At 45.7% G+C, this 26,534-nt stretch overlaps 1 protein-coding gene across 1 annotated transcript in view; it reads right to left on the reverse strand.

Annotated features, from left to right (window-relative positions):
* Nucleotides 1-26,534, reverse strand: part of LOC126100699 (UDP-glycosyltransferase UGT5-like) — a 47,432-nt gene that overhangs the window by 15,284 nt on the left and 5,614 nt on the right. Inside the window, exons 2-3 of the mRNA XM_049911316.1 lie at nt 12,746-12,992; nt 1,690-2,267 (exon numbers count right to left, since the gene is read on the reverse strand). Of these exons, the coding sequence (XP_049767273.1) occupies nt 1,690-2,267; nt 12,746-12,986 (819 nt within the window). The 5' untranslated portion in view covers nt 12,987-12,992. The remainder of the gene's footprint in view (nt 1-1,689; nt 2,268-12,745; nt 12,993-26,534) is intronic.

Here is a 26,534-nt window from a genome sequence, read left to right on the forward strand (position 1 = left end):
AACTATGTTACAAGACAGTTTTTTCATGTTTTTGTCCATACTACATCCTATAGTAATATGGAAATCGATGAGCTCACTTTAAAAGAGATTTGTTTCATAGCACCGAAGATAAAGTGTTCATACTCTTAAGGTATGCATTTTAGAGCCCCTGTTTACTATTCGAGGATCACTGCAAAAGAAATGAACCCTATTTTTGTAAAAATACAGTTTTCATCCTGCATGTGTGAAAGTTTTACAGTGTGTAGATACATCCTTCCCGCTTGCTTTCAAACTTAGTTCAACCTGTTCCCGTGAGTGGCGCTGTCACAACATATCTTCAAGGTGGCTGCTACACTTGACGTTCGTCAGAAGCAACGTGCTGTCATAGAATTCCTGTGCTGTGAAAACGAGACAGTGGGAAACATCCACAAGAGGTTGAAAAAGGTATATGGAGATGCTGCTGTCGATCGCAGTACAGTTAGTCGGTGGGCAAGCAGGTTACTCGATGAAAGCGGGCACGGCAATATTGAGGATTGTCCTCACAGCAGCAGGCCTCATACTGCACACACTCCAGACGATGTGCAGAGAGTTAACGAATTGGTGACAGCTGACAGACGCGTCACAGTGAACGAATTGTCACGCTACGTTGGGATAGGGGAAGGAAGTGTTTGCAGAATATTGAAAGTGTTGGCGTTAAAAAAGGTTTGTGCCAGGTGGGTTCCCAGGATGTTGACAGTGGCTCACAAAGAAACAAGAAAAACGGTATAGAGCGAACTTTTGGAACAGTATGAGAATGGTGGAGATGAATTTCTTGGAAGAATTGTGACAGGTGATGGAACATGGCTCCATCATTTTTCACCAGAGACGAAGAAGCAATCAATGGAGTGGTATCATGCAAGTTCACTCAAGAAAAAAAATTCAAACCCATACCTTCTGCTGGAAAAGTTATGGCTACGGTTTTTTTCGATTCCGAAGGACTCTTCCTTGTGGACATCATGCCAAGTGGAACCACCATAAATTCTGATGCATATGTGACGACACTGAAGAAACTTCAAGCTCGACTGAGTCGTGTTCAACCACATCGTCAAAAGCAGGATGTTTTGCTGTAGCACGACAATACATGGCCACATGTCAGTCAAAAAACCACAGAAGCGATCACAAAACTCGGATGGACAACACTGAAACACCCGCCTTACAGTCCTGACCTGTCTCCATGCGACTATCATCTCTTTGGGAAACTGAAAGACTCTCTTCGTGGAACAAGGTTTGAAGATGATGACTCCCTTGTGCACGCTGCCAAACAGTGGTCCAGAATTTTACCGTGCGGGTATACAGGCACTGGTTCCATGAAGGCGTAAGGCAGTTGAGAGGGATAGAAATTATGTGGAGAAATGAAAATATTGTTCATAAAGGATGTATCTATACGCTGTAAGACTTTCAAACATGTAGAATAAAAGATGGATTTAAAAAAAAATAGTGTGCATTTCTTTTGGAGTGGCCCTCGTACATTTCTGATTCGAGTGATGGTTCCTGTCCTATCCACGAATACTGACCGTTCCTCCTGGGACACCCCGTGTACTTCGCTTACTGCTCTACGTGCCTTCAGTGCCGCCAGTGGTAATTCATTCTCGAGGCGTCATTGCGTTTTGGTTCATCAGTGTGTGATGAACGTAGGGTACACACCATCAAAAGAAACTTTCAGTGCATTACCTGTGGGAGAGCCTTAGGAGCCTTTATGTGCATTCCTCCATAACCGACAACGTTGGGAAGCATGGGCCGCGGGCGGTTGAAGCTGAGATGCCAGTTGATCATGACCAGGGACGTGGTGCGCTCGAGATCGGCCAGCGGCGGAGCGCCGGGCACGTACTTCTTCACGACGGCGTCGACGGCGGGCAGGTAGACGTGGCGGCGGTACGCCCTCACCAGGGCGCCGTAGGCCGCGTTGAGCGCGCGGTCCAGCAGCGAGTCGAGCCGGCCGTAGTCCAGCAAGGCGTAGGGCACGGAGGCGGGCGGCTGCGGGTTGGCCACCATGTCGTCCATCCAGGGCGCGCCCTCGAAGGGGCAGGTCCCCACTATGGGCACACGGAACTTGTGGGCCAGCACCAGCAGGCAGTCGTTGAAGAACAGCTCCGCGATGAGCAGGTCGAAGCTCTCGTCCGGCGACGCCAGCAGTCGCTGCACCTCGGGCTCTTCCATCAGCCTCGGACACGAACGCTCGCCGTACCGCATCAAGCGCCTTATCATACCGATCTTGTCCGCCCCGAAGGAGAAAATATCTATGTATGTGCCTACAAGGGAAGCGCGTTAGTGAGGAGCGAGCACCTGTGGTGGAGGGTGGAGCATGTAACAGTTTGTTGCTGACTCCCAAAAGAAATACAAAATATTTTACTGTATTTTATATACACTACTGCCCATTAAAATTGCTACACCAAGAAGAAATACAGTTGATATACGGGTATTAATTGGACAAATATATTATACTAGAACTGACATGTGATTACATTTTCACGCAATTTGGGTGCCTAGATCCTCAGAAATCAGTACCCAGAACAACCACCTCTGGCTGTATAAACGGCCTTGATACGCCTGGGCAGTGAGTCAAACAGAGCTTCGATCGTGCGTACAGGTACAGCTGCCCATGCAGCTTCAACACGATAGCACAGTTCATCAAGAGTAGTGACTGGAGTATTGTGACCAGCCAGTTGCTCGGCCACCTTTGTCCAGACGTTTTCACTTGGTGAGACATCTGGAGAATGTGCTGGCCAGGGCAGCAGTCCAACATTTTCTGTATCCAGAAAGGCCCGTGCAGGACATGCAACTTGCGGTCGCGCATTATCCTGCTGAAATGTAGGGTTTAGCAGGGACCGAATGAAGGGTAGAGCCACGGGTCGTAACACATCTGAAATGTCCACTGTTCAAAGTGCCGTCAATGCGAACAAGAGGTGACCGAGACGTGTAACCAATGGCACCTCAAACCATCACGCCGGGTGATACGCCAGTATGGCGATGAGGAATACACGCTTCCAATGTGCGTTCATCGCGATGTCGCCAAACACGGGTAGGACCATCATGATGCTGTAAACAGAACCTGGATTCATGTGAAAAAATGACGTTTTGCCATTCGTGGACCCAGGTTCGTCGTTGAGTAGACCATCGCTGGCGCTCCTGTCTGTGATGCTGCGTCGAGGGTAACCACAGCCATGGTCTCCGAGCTGATAGTCCATGCTGCTGCAAACATCTAACTGTTCGTGCAGATGGTTGTTGTCTTGCAAACGTTCCCATCTGTTCCATCTGTTAACTCAGGGATCGAGACGTGGCTGCACGATCCGTTACAACCATGCGGATAAGATGCCTGTCATCTCGACTGCTAGTGATACGAGGCCGTTTGGATCCAGGACGGCGTTCCATATAACCTTCCTGAACTCACCGATTCCATATTCTGCTAACAGTTATTGGATCTCGACCAACGCCAGCAGCAACGTCGCGATACGATAACCCGCAATCGCGATAGGCTACAATCCGACCTTTATGAAAGTCGGAAAGGTGGTGGTACGCATTTCTCCTCCTTACACGAGGCATCACAACAACGTTTCACCAGGCAACGACGATCAACTGCTGTTTGTGTATGAGAAATCGGTTGGAAACTTTCCTCGTGTCAGCACGTTGTAGGTGTCACCACCGGCGCCAACCTTGTGTGAATGTTCTGAAAAGCTAATCATTTGCGTATCACAGCATCTTATTCCTGTCGGTTAAATTTCGCGTCTGTAGCACGTCATCTTCGTGGTGTAACAAACTTTAATGGTCAGTATTGTACTAATTTGTTTATGTCAGTTTTCAGTTCATCTCTTTAGGACATACACAGACAGAAAAATCGCAACACCAGCAAGGAGTTGTGACACATAAAGGAAAGTTGTTAGGCGTGTTTCTGCATGTGAAAGATGATGTCTCTTCTGATTTCGTGCTATTCGCGTAAGTGGCGTTAGTAGCATCACTATGAGGATACGAATCAGGTTTGATTTAAATACAACGCTGTAAGGGCCGTGAGTATTAGTTACCTTTGAGATTTGTCGTGATCAGTTGATGTTCGTCAAGAATGCCTTTAAGGCGACAAAGACGCCACTATCACCTCACTGAGTTTAAACGAGGTCGTGTAATAGGGTTGCGAGAAGCTGTACGTTCCTTCTGGGATACTGTGGCAAAACTTGTCAGGAATGTAGCCAAAGTACACGATTGCTTCAAATGTTCAAATGTGTTTGAAATCTTATGGACTTAATTGCTAAGGTCATCAGTCCCTGAGCTTATGCACTACTTAACCTAAATTATCCTAAGGACAAACACACACACCCCTGCCCGAGGGAGGACTCTAACCTCCGCCGGGACCAGCCGCACAGTCCATGACTGCAGCGCCTCAGACCGCTCGGCCAATCCCGCGCGGCTACACGATTGCTGGCAGCATTGGTAGCGACAATGTACGGTCGCAAAAAGACCGGGCTCCGGACGTTCACATGGTACTACTGTGCATCATACATCATCTGCCCAGCAATTTAAGTAGCAGTTGGCACCGCAGTGATACAACGAACTGTTGCAAATAGATTACTTCAAAGACAGCTCCGAGCCAGACGCTCTGTACCGTGCGTTCCAATGACCCCAAACCATCACCGTTTGCGACTTCAGTGGTGTCAAGCCACAGCTCGTTGGAGAGCAAGGTGCAGGACTGTTGCGTTTTCCGATGGCTGTGTGTTTGATAGGAGGGCAGTTCAGGGCTTGCAACCAACCTGTTTGGGTGCTAGATTCAAATGGTTCAGATAGCTCTGAGCACTATGGGACTTAACATCTGAGGACATCAGTCCCCTAGATTTACAACTACTTAAACCTAACTAACCCGCACGACCGCTACGGTCGCAGGTTCGAATCCTGCCTCGGGCATGGATGTGTGTGATGTCGTTAGGTTAGTTAGATTTAAATAGTTCTAAATTCTAGGGGACTTATGACCACAGCAGTTGAGTCCCATAGTGCTCAGCCATTTGAACCATTTGAACCTAACTAACCCAAGGACATCACACACATCCATGCCCGAGGCAGGATTCGAACCTGCGACCGTAACCCCAGCGCGGTCCCGGACTGAAGCGCCTAGAACCGCTCGGCCACAGCGGCCCGCGTTTGCGTGCTAGAAACACTGGTGCTACACCTGAAGTTTTGGACTGGAATCCGACTTCGTACGACATCAGGATCATTCTCATGGTTGTCACACGCACCTTCACTCCGAAATTGTACGTCAATCTGATGATTCGACCTCTTGTGCTACCATTCATGACTGCATTCCAGGATTTCTTTCCAACAGAATAACGCTCGCCCACATACCGGTGTTGTAACCCAACAAACTGTACATAGTATCGACGTGTTACCTTGGCCTGCTGACCCACCAGATGTGTCTCCAATCGAGAACATATGGGACATAGACATAAAAGTTTTCTGGGTATGGTACCGCGTCATAATGTAAAAACTACTGCAGCAGTAGTTTTTACATTATGACGTGGTACCATACCCAGAAAACTTTTATGTGGACTGACTCTGGCCGCGGAAGCCTACGCAATTATATGGGACATCATCGGACGCTACTCCAGCGTCACCCACATACAAAATTAACTGTCCTTGTAGCCAGCCGTTGTGGCCGAGCGGTTCTAGGCGCTTCAGTCCGAAACCGCGCTGCTGTTACCGTCGCAGGTTCGAATCCAGCCTCGGGCATGGATGTGTGTGCTGTCCTTAGGTTAGTTAGGTTTAAGTAGTTGTAAGTCTAGGGGATTGAGCGGGACTGCTACGGTCGCAGGTTCGAATCCTGCCTCGGGCATGGGTGTGTGTGATGTCCTTAGGTTAGTTAAGTTTAAGTAGTTCTAAGTTCTAGGGGACTTTTGGCCTAAGATGTTGAGTCCCATAGTGGTCAGAGCCATTTTTCTAGGGGATTGATGATCTCAGATGTTAAGTCCCATAATGCTCAGAGCTATTTGAACCATTTTTGAACTGTCCCTGTACTGTACAGCCAAGTGCTACGAGCAAGGAACTCCATCTCGCAAATTGACATCCGACGTTTGTACAAATAACGCATGCGCGTTTGCAATCAACATTCTGTCGGTTACACTGGTTATTAATATGCCAGCGTTTCATATTTCCAATGCCTTATCTCTCGCTTACGTTAACCTGTGATCTTGCAACGTTAATCACTTTAATATGTTTTCCAGACAAATGAATTCACGAAATTTCATTACTATATATGAATTAGTTTTTGGTGTTGCGATTTTTTTCAGTTATTACCAGGAATTGCAGCTCAAAGAAATACAGTACTTGGGAAGGATTCGGCCAAACTTTTAGAAGTAGATGTGTTATGCAACTGAGTGCACACAGGTCTGCATAGTACGGCTGTGCAGGTGTGTAAATGAAGCAAACTCTCTTTATCTGGAACTTTTCCACCTACGTTCTCCGACAGTCGTCTCTTTCCTTGGGGGAGAGTCGCTTCCTTTCTGCCTTCTTTTACACAACTTCCCGCGGTTTTTGCATGCTCTAACTGTGGACTCGCAAACCGTGTCGGATTTCTTGTTGACAGCAGTAACGGTCAGCCTGTAAACTTCTGCGTTTCCTGTCTGAGTGTTGTCCGTATACGGTCTCCTTGTAAGGCCGTCCACCAGCGTAGGTACTCTAGCAACGAACAGAAAAATATCCTTTGTTAATTGCAGCTTTCAATTTATAGAATTTCTTGGAATTTTCGAGACTCTAAGTTTCCATTGCACTTTGTTGTCCAAAAGTTAGCTGAGAAATCTGAAAATTTATATACGTAAAATTATAAAGTCAAACATTAATGTTTTTGGGTGGAGGGGTTCACGGGGTTAGCGGAAAGTTTCATTATAAGTCTCGTTCTTTTGCACCAGCCACACTGGAATTAATAATCTCTAAAAATATATTAATTCATTAGAAAATTGTGTTTGGTGGGTTGGGAAGCGGAGATGTAGATCAGAAACGGGAACCACAAAAAGAGTTACATCAGACAATGTACACTGGTTGATCAAGTGTCAGGATACCTACTGGTCATTAATATGGGATGTGCCAATCCTTCGGTTTTATGACATCTTGTACTCTGCATGGGACACTTTCCATGAGCTGTCTCATTGTATGTGGAGAAATGACAGACCGTTCTGCCTCAAGAGCCGAAACCAGAGAAAGCATCGTAGTAGCATTGTACACTAGCGTCTGGAGCAAAGCCGACGTTGTAACTCATTCTAAAGGTGTTCCATTGGGTTTAGTTCACGATCTGTGCAGACCAGTCCTTTTCGGGAATATTACAGTGCACAAACCATTGCTGACAGATATCGCCTCTTGAGAACGTGCATTGTTCTGCTGATACAGCCACTCATCAGCTCTTTAGTGTTCCTCTACTGTACGCAGGACACAGTTTTGTAAAATGTGTCATATCCTTCAACATCGAGTGCATTCTTAAGCTCAACAATGGGAGCACAGTTTTACCTCGAAAATATTTCTGTACCAAAACACAACCCCCTCCGTACTTCATTGTTGCCCCAACACACGATGCCAGTTAACGTTATGCAGGCATTCGTCAAACTCAAGCCCTTTCATCGGACTGCCAGAGGGTACAACGTGATTCATCACTCGTTTATAGTCATCTACTGCCCAGTGGCACCTCTCTTTACACCACCTTAAGCGTGGCTTAGCATTGGCTACAAAAATGTGTGGATTATCCATATCACCATATGGGCCGAATTAGGACGACTGGAATGTCCCTGATAGATTTGTTGCTCATGTGGCATCCAGTGGCTAGGTACGTTAGAAGTCAACTCTTCGGTGGTCATCGGAACTCAATTCGATCACTGAAGACAACTCTACTCCAGTCAATTAGATTACAGGCCGAAGACGTGTCTGGAGAGGCCCAGAACAGAGGTGGGATACCAGACTGATTGTCGCTCACAATATCTCCTGACAAGCGAGAGCGATGGTCTGGGCTGCCATTTCTTTTCATAGCACCAATCCTTCGGCTGCCATCAGCACAGCGGTATGTCGACGACATTCTACGCCCCGTATTGTTGCCCTTGATGGCAAGCCACCCTGGACTTACATTTGGGCAAGATAATGGTAGGCCGCATACGGCAAGAGATTTTACTGCCAGTCTGCGTACTTTGGCCAGCAAGATCATCGGATTTCCCACCATTAGAGAACGTTTGGGGCATTACGATCAGACATTTCCAACCATCTCCGGATTTTGACGATCTAGTGAATCCGTTGGACAGAATTTGGCACGATACTCCAAAGAACGACATCAGTCAATGTCAAGTCAAATAACTGCTTTCACAGGATGCAGAGGTAAAGCAACGCGTTATTGACTTAAGAAATGATAATTAATCGAAACCCTCTGCTGCCAACTGGTGTTGTTCATATTCCTTTATGGGGACAGCTGAAAATATGTGCCCTGACCGGGACTCGAACCCGGGATCTCCATCTTACATGGCAGACGCTCTATCCATCTAAGCCATCGAGGGCACAGAGGATAGTGCGACTGCAGGGACTTAACCCTTGCGCACTTCCCGTGAGACCCACATTCCCAACTGTCCACAACCTACATTCGTAATGTTCCTAAAGGATATTTGCCCATTCACTCATTACTCGCGCCACCTAAGGTGACGATTCCCGTAAGAGTTCGGGCAAAATGTGCGCATTCGCACAGAAGAAGGTCAACGGCCAGGTAGCCTTTAACTATAGAGAAGATGCATGGTCATCATTGGTATCTATTCTTTCGGGAACAGATACCATCTTCACATAGTTAAAGGCTACCCGGCCATTGACCTTCTTCTGTGCAAATGCGCACATTTTGCCCGAACTCTTACGGGAATCGTCACCTTAGTTGGCGCCAGTAATGAATGAATGGGCAAATATCATTTAGGAACATTACGAATGTAGGTTGTGGACAGTTGGGAATGTGGGTCTCACGGGAAGCGCGCAAGGGATAAGTCCCTGCAGTCGCGCTGTCCTCTGTGCCCTCGGTGTCTTAGATGGACAGCCGGCACGGCAGCTCAGCGTGTTCGGTCAGAGGGTTAGCTGCCCTCTGTAATAAAAAAACTGAGTTAATCGAGCAACAACGAACTTAAAACGGATGTCTTACAACGTCCGCCCCCAGCAGATCCAACGAATAAAAGCGAACAAAATGAAGAAAAAAAAATATGGATAGCAGGAGATCACGGGTTCGAGTCCCAGTAGGGGAACACGTTTTTAGCTTTCCCCATTGAGGTATATCAGCAACACCTGTTAGCAGCTGAGGGTCTCGATTAATTATCATTTCTTTCTAGAGAAGCTGCATGGGCAACATTGGTATGTGTTCTTTCGGAACAGTTACTATCTTCATATCGTTATTGACTTGCTTAGTTTCTGAATCTCTTTCTCTTGAATTAATCATCTAATTTTTCTGGAAGTATAATCATTTGTTTGTGTGCATATTTACGTCACATCAGCCTATTTCCGTCAGTCGGAAAGTTCCTTTGGAGTTAATCTTTTTTCTCTTAGAATGCATATTATTAAGCGTTAACTGTTCTCTAAGCACGTCCTACGTTACCTGAATGACATCATTCCAGGTCGATGGACTGGAAGAGGAGGAGCAGATGATGAACTTCATCGCCGGTGTCCCCCCAGGTCTCCAGACCTCACACCTGGCGTCTTTTATCTGTGCGGTTACGTAAAAGACAGCTTTTTTATCCCCCCTATACCTGTCAGTGTTGAAAGTCTGCGACATCGCATTGTTGAAGCTGTGAATTCGATAACGAGGGACCATCTACTTCGTATGTGGCAGGAAATGAGCCACCATTCTGATACATGTCGTGTAACTCATGGTGCTCACGTTACATGCATAAAAAATTGATCTTTTCTCTTTCCATGAAAGTTGCAATTGTGTCTCTATCTTCCGTAGTTTGGAAGCAATGAATGTTTGAAATATGTACATTATTGACAAGGTTTTCTCTATTGCAACGCTGTTAAATTTCGGTAAGTGTTTGTTACTAGCTACAAGCCCACATTGTGCCTGATGACATTTTTTTCTCATGCGAAATAACCTTCTTTACCCCGAGTATTTTTCGTAATTTCATAGAAAGACTGCAGGATAAACAAAGTGAATGCCACCATTTGAAAATGGGGTAAGAACATATATTAAATTTCTATTGCAGAACTGGCAACAGGCTTAAATCAGAAAGCCTTCCAAGATACAACACTCTTGTCTACTGACAGGCAGGGATCGTTGAGTATTGCAGAGGGTGGCTGTAAAAAATCGCTTGACGTCAGCGAAGGAATCACTCGTGAGTTCCAAAAGTGCTACCAGCTGTCCAGCTAGCATGATTACTGTGCGTAGGGAGTTAAAAGGAATGGGATTCAATGATGAGCAGGTACTCATAAGTCACCCACTTCTGTGCTAAACGATGCTTGAGGTGATGCAGAGATCGGTGCCACGGGACAGTAGATGACTGGAAATGAGTGATTTGGAGTGAAGGATCACGCTGTATCCTGCGGGAATCCGATGGAAGTACTTGGTTGTAGCGGATGCCTGGAGAACTTTAGCTGTCATTATGTGTAATACTGCCAGTGAACACGAAGGAGGTGGTGGTACGGCACGGGGTTGTTTTTCATGGGTACAGTGTAGTTCACTTATTGCGCTGAAGAAAAAGCTAAATGCAGAATAGCATGAATGCATCTTACAACATTGTATGTTGCATATGGTTGAGCAAAAGCTCGCAGACGAAGACTGTCTCTATCAGCGTGACGAATCACCCTATCATAAAGCACTATCTGTGACGCAACAGTTTGTGGACAATAACTTTTGTGCAATGACTTGACCTCCCCAGAATTCCGACCTGAACCCAATGGAACATTTTCTGGATGAGATAGTTCGAGGGGCGTTTGAAAAGTCCGTGCAAAGTGCGAGAGATGGCACCACCGGCGTGTCGAGGTCATGTTTAGTTAGTAGCATCTTTGGAAAGAACGCACATCAAGTTTCAGCCATATTGGTCTATTTATTTGTGTTTGGTATTCGTGTGAATCAAGAAAGTTAAGGTTTTTTAAAAAAATGGACGAAAAAGAATTTCGTGTGGTGATTAAACATTACTTTATAAAAGGCAAAACGTCTCAGGAGACTAAAGAGAAGCTTAATAAACATTACGATGACTCTGCACCTTCGATTAGAACAGTTTATAAGTGGTTTCAAAGTTTTCGGAGTGGCCATTTGGGCAAAAGTGATGCTGAACGTTCTGGACGCCCTGTGGAGGTTACGACTCCATAAATCATTGATAAAATCCGCTGGCCGCTGTGGCCGAGCGGTTCTAGGGGCTTCAGTCTGGAACCGCGCGACCACCACGGTCGCAGATTCGAATCCTGCCTCGGCACGGATGTCTGTGATGTCCTTATGTTAGTTAGGTTTAAGTAGTTTTAAGTTCTAGGGGACTGATGACCTCAGATGTTAAGTCCCATAGTGCTCAGAGCCATTTGAACCATTTGATAAAATCATGATGGATGGCAGAAGGGTTAAGGTGCGTGAGATTGCTAGTGCTGTGGGCATCTCGAATGAATGGGTGCATAATACTTTGCATAAAAATTTGGACATGAGAAAGCTATCCGCAAGGTGGGTTCCGCCATTGCTCACGCTTGACCAAAAACGGAATCGTGTGAAGTGTTGCAAAGATGGTTTGCAGCTGTTCAGGAAGAATCCTCAGGACTTTAAGTGTCGTTTCGTCACTGTGGATAAAACATGGATACATTACTAAACTCCTGAGACCAAACAACAATCTAAACAATGGGTTACCAAGCGAGAATCTGCACCAAAAAAAGGCGAAGACCATTCCTTCGGCCGGAAAGGTTATGGCGACTGCCGGGATTCGCCAGGGATAATCCTCATCGACTATCTGGAAAAGGGTAAAACTATTATAAGGGAATATTATTCATTGTTATTGGACCGGTTGAAAACAGAACTGCAATAAAAACGCCGGCGATTGGACCGCAAATAACTCCTTTTCCATCACGACAATGCATCAGCACACACCTCAGCAGTTGTGGTCGCAAAATTCTATTCTCCAGATTTGGCCCCCTCGGGCGACTATTTGTTCCCCAATTTGGAGAAATGGCTGGCAGGACGAAGATTTAATTCAAACGAGGCGATTGCACCAACTAATAGCTATTTTGTAGACTTGGACAATTCCTATTATTCGGAAGGCATCAACAAAATAAAAAAGGTTTACCCCAAACACGTAAGTAGTTTTTATTTTTGCGTGGACTTTTCAAACACCCGTCGTATGTGGACTTCCCTCTGGACTCCAGCGTCCAACTTCACTAACTCTTCTGATTTCATCACTTGAGGAAGAGTGGGCTTCCCTCTCTGCACAGACATTGAGACATCTCATTGAAAGCGTCCCCAGTACAGATCAAGCCGTCATACAAGCGAAGGGTGGACATACCTCATTTTAGTGCCCACTAACAAGTGTCTGGATACTGTTGACCAGCTATTGTATATGTTTTTGGAGCAACACTGCTCCAGAAAAAATATAATATCCTAGTAAAAGTGACTGCAGCTGTTCGCGTATGCGGAGAATGAAGTCGATGCTCTTTTCCACATGTTTCATATCTAGCTGCAAGTTACCTCACTTAAGAAGACTAGAAGTAGGTTTATGTGATAGTCACAGCACAGATATGTGTACGACTGATGACGGTGTCGGCAAGTGGTTGTGTTGTGACTCACCCGGCATCAGATCGAGGTGCTCGCCAATTGGCGCAACGGTCCAGTTAGGGTGCGGCTGGTTCTCGCGGTGGGAGGTGAGGATGGTGACGTGGTGCCCCCTCTCAGCCAGCTCCCATAGCAGTGGCCGGAACACGTTCCAGTGGCTCCAGGCCGGCACGCTGTACACGGCCAGTATGCGGGCCGCCGTCGACGCCGACAGGCAAGCGGCCGCCACCAGCAGCTGTCTCCACGGGGCACCCATCTGTGGCTCCAAAACATGATGTGCCTCTTCAGTCTCACTGTCCTGCACTTCCGGCTAGCCTGCTAATGATAGCTGAAGGGCTCTGCAGAAGAAAGTGAACCACGAATTTACACTACTGGCCATTAAAATTGCTACACCAAGAAGAAATGCAGATGATAAAAGGGTATTCATTGGACAAATATATTATACTAGAACTGACATGTGATTACATTTTCACGCAATTTGGGTGCATAGATCCTGAGAAATAAGTACCCAGAACAACCACCTCTGACCGTAATAACGGCCTTGATACGCCTGGACATTGAGTCAAACAGAGCTTGGATGGCGTGTACAGGTACAGCTGCCCATGCGGCTTCAACACGCCCTACCACGGTTCATCGAGAGTAGTGACTGGCGTATTGTGACGAGCCAGTTGTTGGGACACCATTGACCAGACATTTCCAATTGGTGAGAGATCTGGAGAATGTGCTGGCCAGGGCAGCAGTCGATCATTCTCTGTATCCAGAAAGGCCCGTACAGGACCTGCAAATGAGGTCGTGCATTATCCTGCTGAAATGTAGGGTTTCGCATGGAGATCAAATGAAGGGTAGAGCCACGGGTCGTAACACATCTGAAATGTAACGTCCACTGTTCAAAGTGCCGTCAATGCGAACAAGAGGTGACCGAGACGTGTAACCAATGGCACCCCATACCATCACGCCGGGTGATACGCCAGTATGGCGATGACGAATACACGCTTCCAATGGACGTTCACCGCGATGTCGCCAAACACGGATGCAGCCATCATGATGCTGTAAACAGAACCTGGATTCACCCGAAAAAATGACGTTTTTCCATTCGTGCACCCAGGATCGTCATTAAGTGCATCGTCACAGGCGCTCCTGTCTGTGATGCAGCATCAAGGGTAACCACAGCCATGGTCTCCAAGCTGATAGTCCTTGCTGCTGAAAACGTCATCGAACTGTTCGTGCAGATGGTTGTTGTCTTGCAAACGTCCCCATCTGTTGACTCAGGGATCGAGACGTGGCTGCACGATCCGTTACAGCCATGCGGATAAGATGCCTGTCATCTCGACTGTTAGTGATACGAGGCCGTTGGGATCCAGCACGGCATTCCGTATTATCCGCCTGAACCCACCAATTCCATTGGAAATCGGCCAACGCGAGCAGCAATGTCGCGATACGATAAACCTCAATCGCGATAGGCTACAATCCGACCTTTATCAAAGTCGGAAACGTGATGGTATGTATTTCTCGTTCTTACACGAGGCGTCACAACAACGTTTCACCAGGCAACGCCGGTCAACTGCTTTTTATGTATGAGAAATCGGTTGAAAACTTTCCTCATGTCAGCACGTTGTAGGTGTCGCCACCGGCGCCGACATTGTGTGAATGCTCTGAAAAGTTAATCATTTGCATATTACAGCATCTTCCTCCTGTCGATTAAATTTCGCATCTGTAGCACGTCATCTTCGTGGTGTAGCAATTTTAATGCCCAGTAGTGTATTTACCTGACCAGAACTCCTGTTCCTTCTGCCACCGAACTTCACTAATTGCCGGTATATGTAACTTTAACCTATCCAGTAACTTTAACCTATCCAGCACGGCGTTCCGTATTACCCTCCTGAACCCACCGATTCCATATTCTGCTATCAGTCATCGGATCTCAACCAACGCGAGCAGCAATGTCGCGATACGATAAACCGCAATCGCGATAGGCTACAATCCGTCCTTTATCAAAGTCGCCACCGGTGCCAACTTTGTGTGAATGCTCTGAGAAGCTGATCATTTGCAGATCACAGCATCTTCTTCCTGTCGGTTAAATTTCGCATCTGTAGCACGGCATCTTCGTTGTGTAGCAATTTTCATGGCCAGTAGTGTAGTTAGCATTAGGTTGACTACACTACCGATTTTTCCATATGAGTCACTAGGAAAAGTATATAATTCGATTTGTCTTACTTTATTTACACTCTTGTCTTTGAATTTCACCAAAGAAATAATATGCATAACTCAAAATACATTTTAAGGACTTAACAGCTACTTCCACCGTTTCCTTCAATTCTAGACTGACCAGGTTCAAACATTCATCGAAATTGGAGTATCAAAAGTACCACTGACAAGTACCATGGACATTCGTCGAGAATGGGAGGACGTTATTACGAAATCAGCTGAAGTTGTCGATTTCGCAACCCTATTTGGTACAAGATGTCGAGACTAAATACTATAGATATCGATTGTACGTCAACTGAATATCAAAATAAATTGGTTGATGCAGCTGTATGGTGAATTTGCATTGCTAGTGCAGTGAAATAACACCTGAAGGTTACAAATGAGTCCATCGTCCATGAATCGCGGACCTTTCGGCGGAGGAGTGGCTTGCGGGCCTCTACGGTACATACGCCCACGCCGTAGGTGCAACCACAGCGGAAGGGCATCTGTTGAGAGGCCAGACAAACGTGTGATTCCTGCACAGTGGCAGCATTCTTGTCAGTATTTGCGGGGGCAACAGTCTGGGTGACTGACTGGGCTGGCCTTGTAACATCAACCAAGAAAGCCTTGCTGAGAGTAGGGGGAAACTACAGCCGTAATTTTTACCGAGAGCATGCAGCTCTATTGTATGATTAAATGATGACGGCATCCTCTTACGTAAGTTATTCCAGAGGTAAAATAGTCCCCCATTCGGATATCCTGCCGGGCACTACTCTGGAGGATGTCATCATCAGGGGAAACAAACTGTGAAACGTCCCCTTAGAACAATTGTACATGACTGAGCTTAAACTGACACACAATACTTTTAGCGCAACGCAATCTGACTTTCAATAATCCCTACAAAAGAATGGCCCTGACTAACATTAAACTATACCTTTCACAAATCACTTACCTCACAAAAATCTTCGTTACTCAAGCTACTGCAATACAGCGAGCGCCACTACTGCCAGCTAAATAAAAGATTCAAACTACTGAAGGCACTAACTACTGATAGGCATAGTTAGCAAATGAAAGACTTTAATAGAGAACAAACAATGTATTTACCTCAATAGTGTTCAAAAGTCATAATGTATATAGCAGTTAATGATATCCAGTATTGCAAATTTCAAAACTCCGCCATCTCTCTCCTCACATCCACCACTGCTGGCGGCTCACCTCCAACTGCGCAACGCTACGCGCTGTTCACGTCCAGCTGCCCAACACTACAATGGCAGACAACAATGCAAACTAGCCACAGCACAGCCAGTGATTTTCATACAGAGCGCTTTGTGGCGTTACCAATAAGAAAACCTAAACAGCCTACTTACAACTGGTGTTCTAAGGATAGGAGGGTGGAATGATAGATCCCTTAATCGGGTTGGTAGGTTAGAAAATTTAAAAAGGGTAATGAATAGAATGAAGTTAGATACAGTAGGAATTAGTGCAGTGTGGTGGCAGGAGGAACAGAACTTCTGGTCAGTTGAATACATGGTTATAAATACAAAATAAAGCAGGGGAACCGCAGGTGTAGATTTAGTAGTGAATAAGAAGGTAAGGATGCGGGTAAAGGACTGAACAGCATAGTAAACAGATTATCATAACCAAGATAGATACAAAGCCAACACGCAACACAATAGTACAAGTTTATATGCCAACTAACTCTGCAGATGGTGAAGAGATTGAAGAAATGTATTGTGAGGTAAAACAAAATTGTCAGCTAGTTAAAGCAGACGAAAATTTGACTGTGATGGGGCCCTGGTATTCGATACTAGGAAAAAAAAAACAGAAGGAAAAATTGTATGTTTATATTGTCTTGGGGAAAGGAATGAGAGAGAAAGTCACCTGGCAGAGATTTGCACAGAGCATAATGTAATCATAACTAACACTTGGTTTAAGAATCATGAAAGAAGGTTGTACACGTGGAAGAGACCGGGAGACACCGGAAGATTTCAGATTGATTATATAAATGTAAGATAGTGATTTCGGAACCACATTTTGAATTGTAATACATTTCCAGGGGGAGATGTGGATTCTGACCACAATTTATTGGTTATGAACTGTAAATTAGAACTAAAGAAACTACGAAAGGTAGTATACTAGGAAGATGGAACCTGGATAGCTTGAAAGAACCTCAGGTTGTTGAGAGACTTTCAGAGAGACTACTAGGCAACGATTGACTAGAACAGGGGGATAAAAACAGTAGAAGACGAATGGGTAGCTTTGAGAGATGAAATAGTTAAAGTAGCAGGGGATCAAATGGGTAAAAATCCAAGGCCTGGTAGGAATCCTAGGATAACACTGAAGATGTTGAATTTAACTGATGAAAGGGAATAATACATAAATGAAGTCAATAGAGCAGGTGAAAGGGAATACGAATGTCTAAATAGTGAGACTGACAGTAAGAGCAAAATGGCTAAGAAGGAATGAAGAAAGGAAGGAAGATTGGCTTTAACATCCCGTCGACATCGAGGTCAATAGAGACGGAGCACATGCTCTGGTTGCGTCAAGGATAGGGAAGAAAATCCGCCGTGCCCCTTCGAAGCAACCACGCCGTCATTTGACCAGAAAGATTTAGAGAAATCACAGAAAACCCAAATCTGGATGGCCGGACGCCGGTTTGAATCGTATTCCTCCGGAAAGTGAGTCCAATGTGCTAACCAGTACGCCAACTCGCTCGGTCTAAGCAGGAATGGCTAAAGGGCAAATGTAAGGATTTAGAAGCATAGTTCCGTAGGAGAAAGCTAGGTATTTCTGGTAGGAAAATTAATGACGTCTTTGGAGAAAAGAGAAACAAGTGTGTGAATATAGAGAGCTCAAATGCAAAACCAGTCGTATGCAAAGAATGGAAAGATGAAAGGTGAAAGAAGAACGTAAATCGTCTGTGCAAGGGAGATGAACTTGAAGGGAATGTTATGGAAATGGAAGAGGACGTAGATGAAGATGAGATCCACTAACGCCGTAAAAAATGTCGTTCAGGTTGATGTCGTGTTCCTTGACTTCAGGAAGGCATCGGACACTGTCCCGCACTGAAAAAGTATGAGCTTATCGAGTATCGGAGCAGATTTGCGACTGGATTCAAGACTTGCTTGCAGACAGAATCCAGCACGTCGCTCTTAATAGAACAACATCGACAGATGTAAAGGTAATTTCCAGGCTACTCCAAGGAAGTGTTATAGGACCGTTACTGTTTACAATGTATATAAATGATCTAGTAGAAAGAGTCGGATGCTGTCTAAGGGTGTTCGCATATGATGCGGTTATCTATAACAAAGTAGTAACGACAGAAATAGTAACGATTTGTAGAATGACTTCGAGAGAATTGATGAATGGTGCAGGCTCTGACAGTTGATCCTGAACGTAAATTAACATATTGCGTATACACAGGAAGTAACTATCCAGAGCGACCTTAAATGGAATGACCACATATAACAAATAAAGGGAAAAGCAGATGCCAGGCTCAGATTCATAGGAAGAATATCAAGGAAATATAACTCATCCACGAAGGGAGTGGCCTATAAGGCACTTGTTCGACCTATTCGTGAGTATTGTTCATCTATCTGGGATCCCTAGCAGATAGGACTGATAGGAGAGAGAGAGAGAGAGAGAGAGAGAGAGAGAGAGAGAGAGAGAGAAGATGCAATGAAGAGCGTCACATTTCGTCTCAGGATTGCTTAGTCGACACGAGAGTGTTACGGAGATGCTCAACAAACTCCTTTGGCAGATCTTACAAGAGAGGCGTTGTGCATAACTGAGGGAATTTCTGTCGAAATTTCTAGAGAACACTTTCTGGGGAGAGTTGGACAATTTATTACTGCCCTCATCCCCCACGTAAGTCTGACGTAATGAATATGAGGAGAAAATTCGAGAAATTACAGTTAATGCATTCTTCCCACGCGCTATTCGCCATTAGAATAGGGTTGGAGGGCTTAGTTAGAGGTACAAAAAATATCCTCTGCCACAAAGCCTTAGGTGGCTTAAAAAGTATGATGTAGATGAGATACTGCGAGTAGAATATGACAGAGCATTGAAACATCTGAGTCGAAACAAGGCCCCGGGAGTAGACAGCATTGCGTCAGATCTACTGAGATCCTTGGCAGAGCCAGCCATGACAAAACCCTTCCATCTGATGTGCAATGTGTATAAGACAGCCGACATACTCTCATATTTCGAGAATAATGTAGTATTTCCAATTCCAAAGAAAGTAGGTGTCAATAATATCCAACTATCTGTTTAATAAACCTTGGTTACAAAATACTGATACGAATTCTTAATGGAAGAATGGAAAGATTTAGAAGTCGGATCATGTAGGAACATGCATGGCAGTACTGACCCTACGACTTTACTTAGAAGATAGGTTAAGGAAAGGCAAACCTACTTTTATAGCATGTGTAGACTTTGAGAAAACTTTTGACAATGTTAACTGGAACACTGTCTTTGAAATTCTGAACGTATTAGGGGTTTTAAAACGCAGGGAGAGAAGGCTATTTACAACTATCACAGTAACCAGAAGGCCGTTACAAAAGTCGAGGGGCATGAAAGAGGCTGAGAAGGGAGTGAGGCAGCATTGTAGCCTATCACCAATGTTATTCAATCTGTACATTCAGCAAGCACTAAAGAAAACAAAAGAAGAATTTCGAGTGGGAACCATGCATAGATCACGGAGAAGAAATGAAAACTTTGACGTCTGCCAATGAAATTGTAATTCTTTCAGAGATAGCAAAAGGACTTGGAAGAGCGGCTGAACAGAATGGACAGTGTCTTGAAAGGTGTATTTACGTGCTGTCCTGTGACATATTCAAACATTATTTTATTCATAGCTGTTATGTTCTCAGCAGCTGCAATATAGTGCATATTTCAGTTGCAGAGCTATTTTTATTTTGCTTTATCAGTTTCAGAAGCTTAACGTTGGTTTAGCAGATGTCATAATGGCCGGCCGTTGTGGCCGTGCGGTTCTAGGCGCTGCAGTCCGGAACCGCGGGACTGCTACGGTCGCAGGTTCGAATCCTGTCTCGGGCATGGATGTGTGTGATGTCCTTAGGTTAGTTAGGTTTAAGTAGTTCTAAGTTCTAGGGGACTGATGACCTAAGATGTTAAGTCCCATAGAGCTCAGAGCCATTTGAACCATTTGAGCCAATCATAATGTCATGACAGGTCCAAAAATGTACATATTGTATGCTGTAATTATAATCACAGACTGATAAATTACGGTAAATGTATCACATTTGTGCACACAGTCAAAATTATTAGAGTGGACGCATTAAAAAACCCAGTTAATAACTTATTCAGTGCCACGATGTCATAACTAAAATGATCTATTGACAAAAATTAAAATTATGTCGGCAGAAGAAATAAAAGGCCTTATGAAGTATGGAATATCGTAAGTTTTTCGTTGTTACACTATACAGTACTGGAACTAGTGAGAAGGTTACTGATACAGAAGTTTTCTAAGATTTCCTTATTCATTTTCGATCTGGTTGGTTGTAGCACTGCCACAGAATAGTTAAGCTGGCTTCCAGCGAGATTTGAAGCAAGAGCCAATGCAGCCTTCACATTATAGCGTGACTCCATTACTCAGAGCTATCAGAGGGCTACAGCACTCATTTCTCGCCTTATTTCCATCATCATGGCTAGGAAAGATAAACCACAAAGTAAAAGACAACATTAGCTGCAGTTTCTGTGTGGAACTATTTTTATGAACTCAACACAATAAATTATAACTATTACTTTAAAGTTCTGGCACTTGACTTATTGTCGTTCTCCTTCATGATTCCCAATACAATGTTATTCAGTCTGCATTACAATCACTTAATTTTTTACACTCTTTTAAATGTTCTTTGATCGTGATCGAACCTTTTCTGTGACACAGAACACCTTCCGCAAACGGCAGGATGGATATCTTATGCAGACGGGCGGGGCGGCCGAACATTCATGTTCAGCATCCAAGCGGAACGTGACTGTTGCTGTTCTCCTTAATCCATCGGGTACTGCCGGGACACCCACGAGGTTTCTCCAGATCTTGCTCTCTCATGAAAACAGACAGAGAGAATGCGAGGAAGAAAGTGGATTCAATGAGAGAACAAAGGTATGTGGTAGAATGGCGAAAGATAACAGCAAATTTAAAAACACCATAAGTGAATGAAGAAGAAGTACTTTCAACAAATTCATTGAAAACTTAGACGAAAGAAGAGATAGTGACAATGTTTATAAACTCATTGTAAAACTGTAAAACTGATGTACAGGGTGGTCCATTGATAGTGACCGGGCCAAATATCTCCCGAAATAAGCATAAAACGAAAAAACTACAAAGAACGAAACTCGTCTAGCTTGAAGGAGGAAACCAGATGGCGCTATGGTTGGCCCGCTAGATGGCGCTGCCATAGGTCAAACGGATATCAACTGCGTTTTTTTTTAAATGGGAACCTCTTTTTTTATTACATATTCATGTAGTACGTAAAGAAATATGAATGTTTTAGTTGGACCACTTTTTTCGCTTTGTGACAGATGGCGCTGCAATAGTCACAAACATATGGCTCACAATTTTAGACGAACAGTTGCTGACAGGTAGGATTTTAAAATTAAAATACAGAACGTAGATACGTTTGAATATTTTATTTCAGTTGTTCCTATGTGACACATGTACCTTTGTGAACTTATCATTTCTGAGCACGCATGCTGTTACGGCGTGATTACCTGTAAATACCACATTAATGCAGTAAATGCTCAAAATGATGTCTGTCAATCTCAATGCATTTGACTACGTTAATTTAAATTACTACTGTTACTGAGTTGCTGCTTTGCCTGACTGTGACCGGCGCTAGCAGCGCGTATCGATACATCCTCTTTCGTAGTATCTTTCCTTGACTGCTATTACTTCCCGGGCGTTGTCTGTCGTAAGCCAGTTCAGGTCGCGAGCTCGGACTGCCAGTCAGTTGGAACGTGTCTGGAGCGCAGTCAGGACCTGCCAGTCGGGGAGATGCAATGCGGTACAAGTGGAGTCGCATTGAAGCAGCAGTGAGGTCTGCGTCGACATGGCTCGCATTGCCGCCACACATCACTTGCACTGAGCCACAATCTTGGTGGATCGTCGGTCGTTCGTTCTACCGGACGACTTCTACCGGACGACGCGTTTTGGCTCGCCGATCGTTCATGAGTCGGTTGTGTGTGTGCATCGACTCCCGATTTGTCTTCGTGCGTGCTTAGTTACTGTTGGGTATCGTTCAGGTCTTCGTGCAAGTGTTTGTCTGGTTGTGTGTGTCGTTTGTGTGATTTCCACTGAGGACTATTTTAGACGTTGTCGGCACTCTGAGAGGAGTCGGTCGGTTGCTGCGGACCAGGGAAGTTATCTCCGCGCGGTGCAGTCGGCTGGGTCCGCTGGCGGTCCCTGCGCAGTGTCGGAGCGTGTGTGGAGCTGTCCGATCGCTACGAGCTTCGTGGTTCACCGACCCAGGACGTCAAACTTGAGTGGTTTTTTAAGTACCCAAGCCACGTCCATTCATGTTGCGTGGTTCGTTTCGGTGGTTCGATGTTGGGGAGGTTTTCCTGGGCGCAACATCGAGTGTTTGTATTGCTGAAATTTAGTCGCCATGCGGTGGAATTAGCTATACTGGTTGACTACAATTTAAGTGCACCAGCGGAATTTTCTGCCTTGTGGCCGTTAGTGTTCCGATTCCCTGCCCTGGCCACTAACGTAATTTCAGGCAGCGTCCTTTCCTCACCTGTTGTCTCTGTCCAACACGTTGTGTAGTTTTGACAGCTTAATTCATATACATATTACATTGTGGATAATCACGCCCGTAACATTTTGTGTTTGAATTCTTATGTACCGATTGGTGGCAAGCAAGTCGTTTGTCGGTCGGTCCATGGCTGTCGCTTGGTTGGGTTCCGACAGATCAAGTGTAGTTGGGCTCACTACCTGTCTCACCAAAGTGAACGAGCACAGACCGACCCCCTGGAGGCTTCTGAGTGCTGTTGTCTTTACCGTCTTACTCATCGGTGTTTAACTGTCTGGTTATAATCTATGATAGCCAATGATTAAAAACAACATTCTTGGTTTTACTGTGTTTTATGTAAGTAAGTTTGAATTCCGGCAAGTGGATATTTATTGAAAGGTTGTTGCCGTTGTGTTGTCTTTTCTTTTAGTCCAGTTTCAGCTACTTAAAACTTAAGACTTATAGCTATATTTTCTTAAAATTCTGGATAATTCTGGGCCTTCAGCTTTGTAACCTTATTCTTAAAATTACCTTCCAATCTTAAACATTGCGGCCTTCTACCTTTGAAAGTTTGTCGTAATTTCCTTTAAAATCTTGAAAATTTTATTCTGGGCCTTCAATTGTTTGTATTGCACTTCGTTTATGTTTGTCTATCCACCCTTGCCTTGAGGCTTTCAGCCTAGCTGCGATATATACACTCCTGGAAATGGAAAAAAGAACACATTGACACCGGTGTGTCAGACCCATCATACTTGCTCCGGACACTGCGAGAGGGCTGTACAAGCAATGATCACACGCACGGCACAGCGGACACACCAGGATCCGCGGTGTTGGCCGTCGAATGGCGCTAGCTGCGCAGCATTTGTGCACCGCCGCCGTCAGTGTCAGCCAGTTTGCCGTGGCATACGGAGCTCCATCGCAGTCTTTAACACTGGTAGCATGCCGCGACAGCGTGGACGTGAACCGTATGTGCAGTTGACGGACTTTGAGCGAGGGCGTATAGTGGGCATGCGGGAGGCCGGGTGGACGTACCGCCGAATTGCTCAACACGTGGGGCGTGAGGTCTCCGCCAGTGGTCGGCGGAAGGTGCACGTGCCCGTCGACCTGGGACCGGACCGCAGCGACGCACGGATGCACGCCAAGACCGTAGGATCCTACGCAGTGCCATAGGGGACCGCACCGCCACTTCCCAGCAAATTAAGGACACTGTTGCTCCTGGGGTATTGGCGAGGACCATTCGCAACCGTCTCCATGTAGCTGGGCTACGGTCCCGCACACCGTTAGGCCGTCTTCCGCTCACGCCCCAACATCGTGCAGCCCGCCTCCAGTGGTGTCGCGACAGGCGTGAATGGAGGGACGAATGGAGACGTGTCGTCTTCAGCGATGAGAGTCGCTTCTGCCTTGGTGCCAATGATGGTCGTATGCGCGTTTGGCGCCGTGCAGGTGAGCGCCACAATCAGGACTGCATACGACCGAGGCACACAGGGCCAACACCCGGCATCATGGTGTGGGGAGCGATCTCCTACACTGGCCGTACACCACTGGTGATCGTCGAGGGGACACTGAATAGTGCACGGTACATCCAAACCGTCATCGAACCCATCGTTCTACCACTCCTAGACCGGCAAGGGAACTTGCTGTTCCAACAGGACAATGCACGTCCGCATGTATCCCGTGCCATCCAACGTGCTCTAGAAGGTGTAAGTCAACTACCCTGGCCAGCAAGATCTCCGGATCTGTCCCCCATTGAGCATGTTTGGGACTGGATGAAGCGTCGTCTCACGCGGTCTGCACGTCCAGCACGAACGCTGGTCCAACTGAGGCGCCAGGTGGAAATGGCATGGCAAGCCGTTCCACAGGACTACATCCAGCATCTCTACGATCGTCTCCATGGGAGAATAGCAGCCTGCATTGCTGCGAAAGGTGGATATACACTGTACTAGTGCCGACATTGTGCATGCTCTGTTGCCTGTGTCTATGTGCCTGTGGTTCTGTCAGTGTGATCATGTGATGTATCTGACTCCAGGAATGTGTCAATAAAGTTTCCCCTTCCTGGGACAATGAATTCACGGTGTTCTTATTTCAATTTCCAGGAGTGTAGATTTTTTAGTTATTTTTGTATGTAACTGTAACTGCGTGTTTTCACTCACTTGAAATTTACCTTGTTGATTTTTAAGATTTCTTGTTTGGAGGCCTTCAGCCGTGAAAGATTTGAAGTTTGAAACTCGTAGTTGTAAAAGTTCGGCTATGTGCCGCTTTGGTTGTAAATGTGTTATTCAATTAAAATTTAAGGTTAAACTGACCCCAACCTTATTTGGCCCTTTCCACAATCCTAATCACCTGTTCTGCCCAGCTGGTTTAGCGGGCGTATCAAGCGGATTCTCCACTGTGGTAGTAAAGCTTCACTAACAGTGCTTTTTCTGTTAGAGCCAAAATGCCGCCACTGCTGGCGCATTTTACTCCTCTCACTACAGCTCATACACAATTCTCATGCAGCGTCACTGACGTGTTGCTTTCCAGCACCATATTTTGAACGGTTTCTGCATTCTTTTTTGGTTTCAATAAAACTCCGTGGCATTTCAGGCATGTGAGTCAAGTTTTACCTCTCTATGTACATTATTCCGTGATTTGATCTTTTCGAATGTTAACGGACTCTGGGGTGTCCCTGTACAACGTTCAAACTATGTTCGTAAGATTTAAAATGAGCAAAATATTCGCAACTGGAAGACGAGTACTACTACTTCAAATAAGAAAATGACAATTGTTAATCACACTTTGTGACGTACGCGTCTTGTGTAACTGCACGGTGTTCATTCGGTTTATCGAAGTTATTTTGCGCGAAAGGCCAAACTCGAACAAGAAACAATTTCAGGCTTACCAATTTGAGAACAGAAACGCGCCGCGCTCACCTGGTCAGGCGGCGGTCGTCGTCAAGTGGCTGGTGGTCGGTGGCCACTGCTGGACCAGCAAACTCTCGAGCATAAACTGTGTTGACGTTGACGCAACCACGAGCTCTCTCGCCAAATCGAGGTTCCATCAGACTGACGCCCTTAGCAGACAGCCGAGAAGGGGTAAAAAAAAAAAAAACAAAAAAAACACACGGAAAGAGTGGATTCGAACTCGGTGCTCTGTATCTACACTGCGTGATGTATACTACTAGAAGACGAGCATTTTAACACCTCGAGCGAAATACAGCACTGCCTGCAGACACTTCCACATCCTACAGTGTTGCCAGATCGTCCAGATGGCCAGACTTCGAATTCTAAGGGCCGGTCAGTAGTTATGCCGGTACTGTCAAGCGTACACAACTTCAGCCAGCTGTATCTTGGAAATTTATGGTAAGGTATTGTGGGACCAAAATGCTGAGGTCATCGGTACCTAAGCTGACGCACTATTTGATCTAACTTACGCTAAGGACAACACACACACCCATGCCCGAGGGAGGACTCGAACCTCCGACGGGGGAAGCCTCCCGGACCGTGACAAGGCGGCCGAGACCGCGCGGCTACCCCGTGCGGCGCAGCTGTATCTCTTCGACCAATGAAAACTGGAAGCTGTTTTATATGAACTTCTGAATTATAAGTTGTGCATCCCCCCTCCCCTGAGACCCTGCACCCCATACTTGCCTCTCTCCTTTTCACATCCCTCCCTACCTGGCCCTCTTCCGCGCGCCCCCCGCTCACCTCCTCCATCTCTTCCCCTCCCTCCCTTCTTCAGGTCTCCCTCATCTCCTAGCGCCTGGCAGATCCTCTGTGTTGATCATCATCAGTGTGCCACATCAGTGTTGTGTTTAGTGCTGTTTCTCGTGTGCGTCAAGAGGTGTGATTTTAATTGTGTCCTGCCTTGAGGTTCGCCGTCAGTGTTACGTTATG

Source organism: Schistocerca cancellata, chromosome 9, assembly GCF_023864275.1.
Source record: "Schistocerca cancellata isolate TAMUIC-IGC-003103 chromosome 9, iqSchCanc2.1, whole genome shotgun sequence".
In the NCBI taxonomy this organism is placed as follows: domain Eukaryota; kingdom Metazoa; phylum Arthropoda; class Insecta; order Orthoptera; family Acrididae; genus Schistocerca; species Schistocerca cancellata.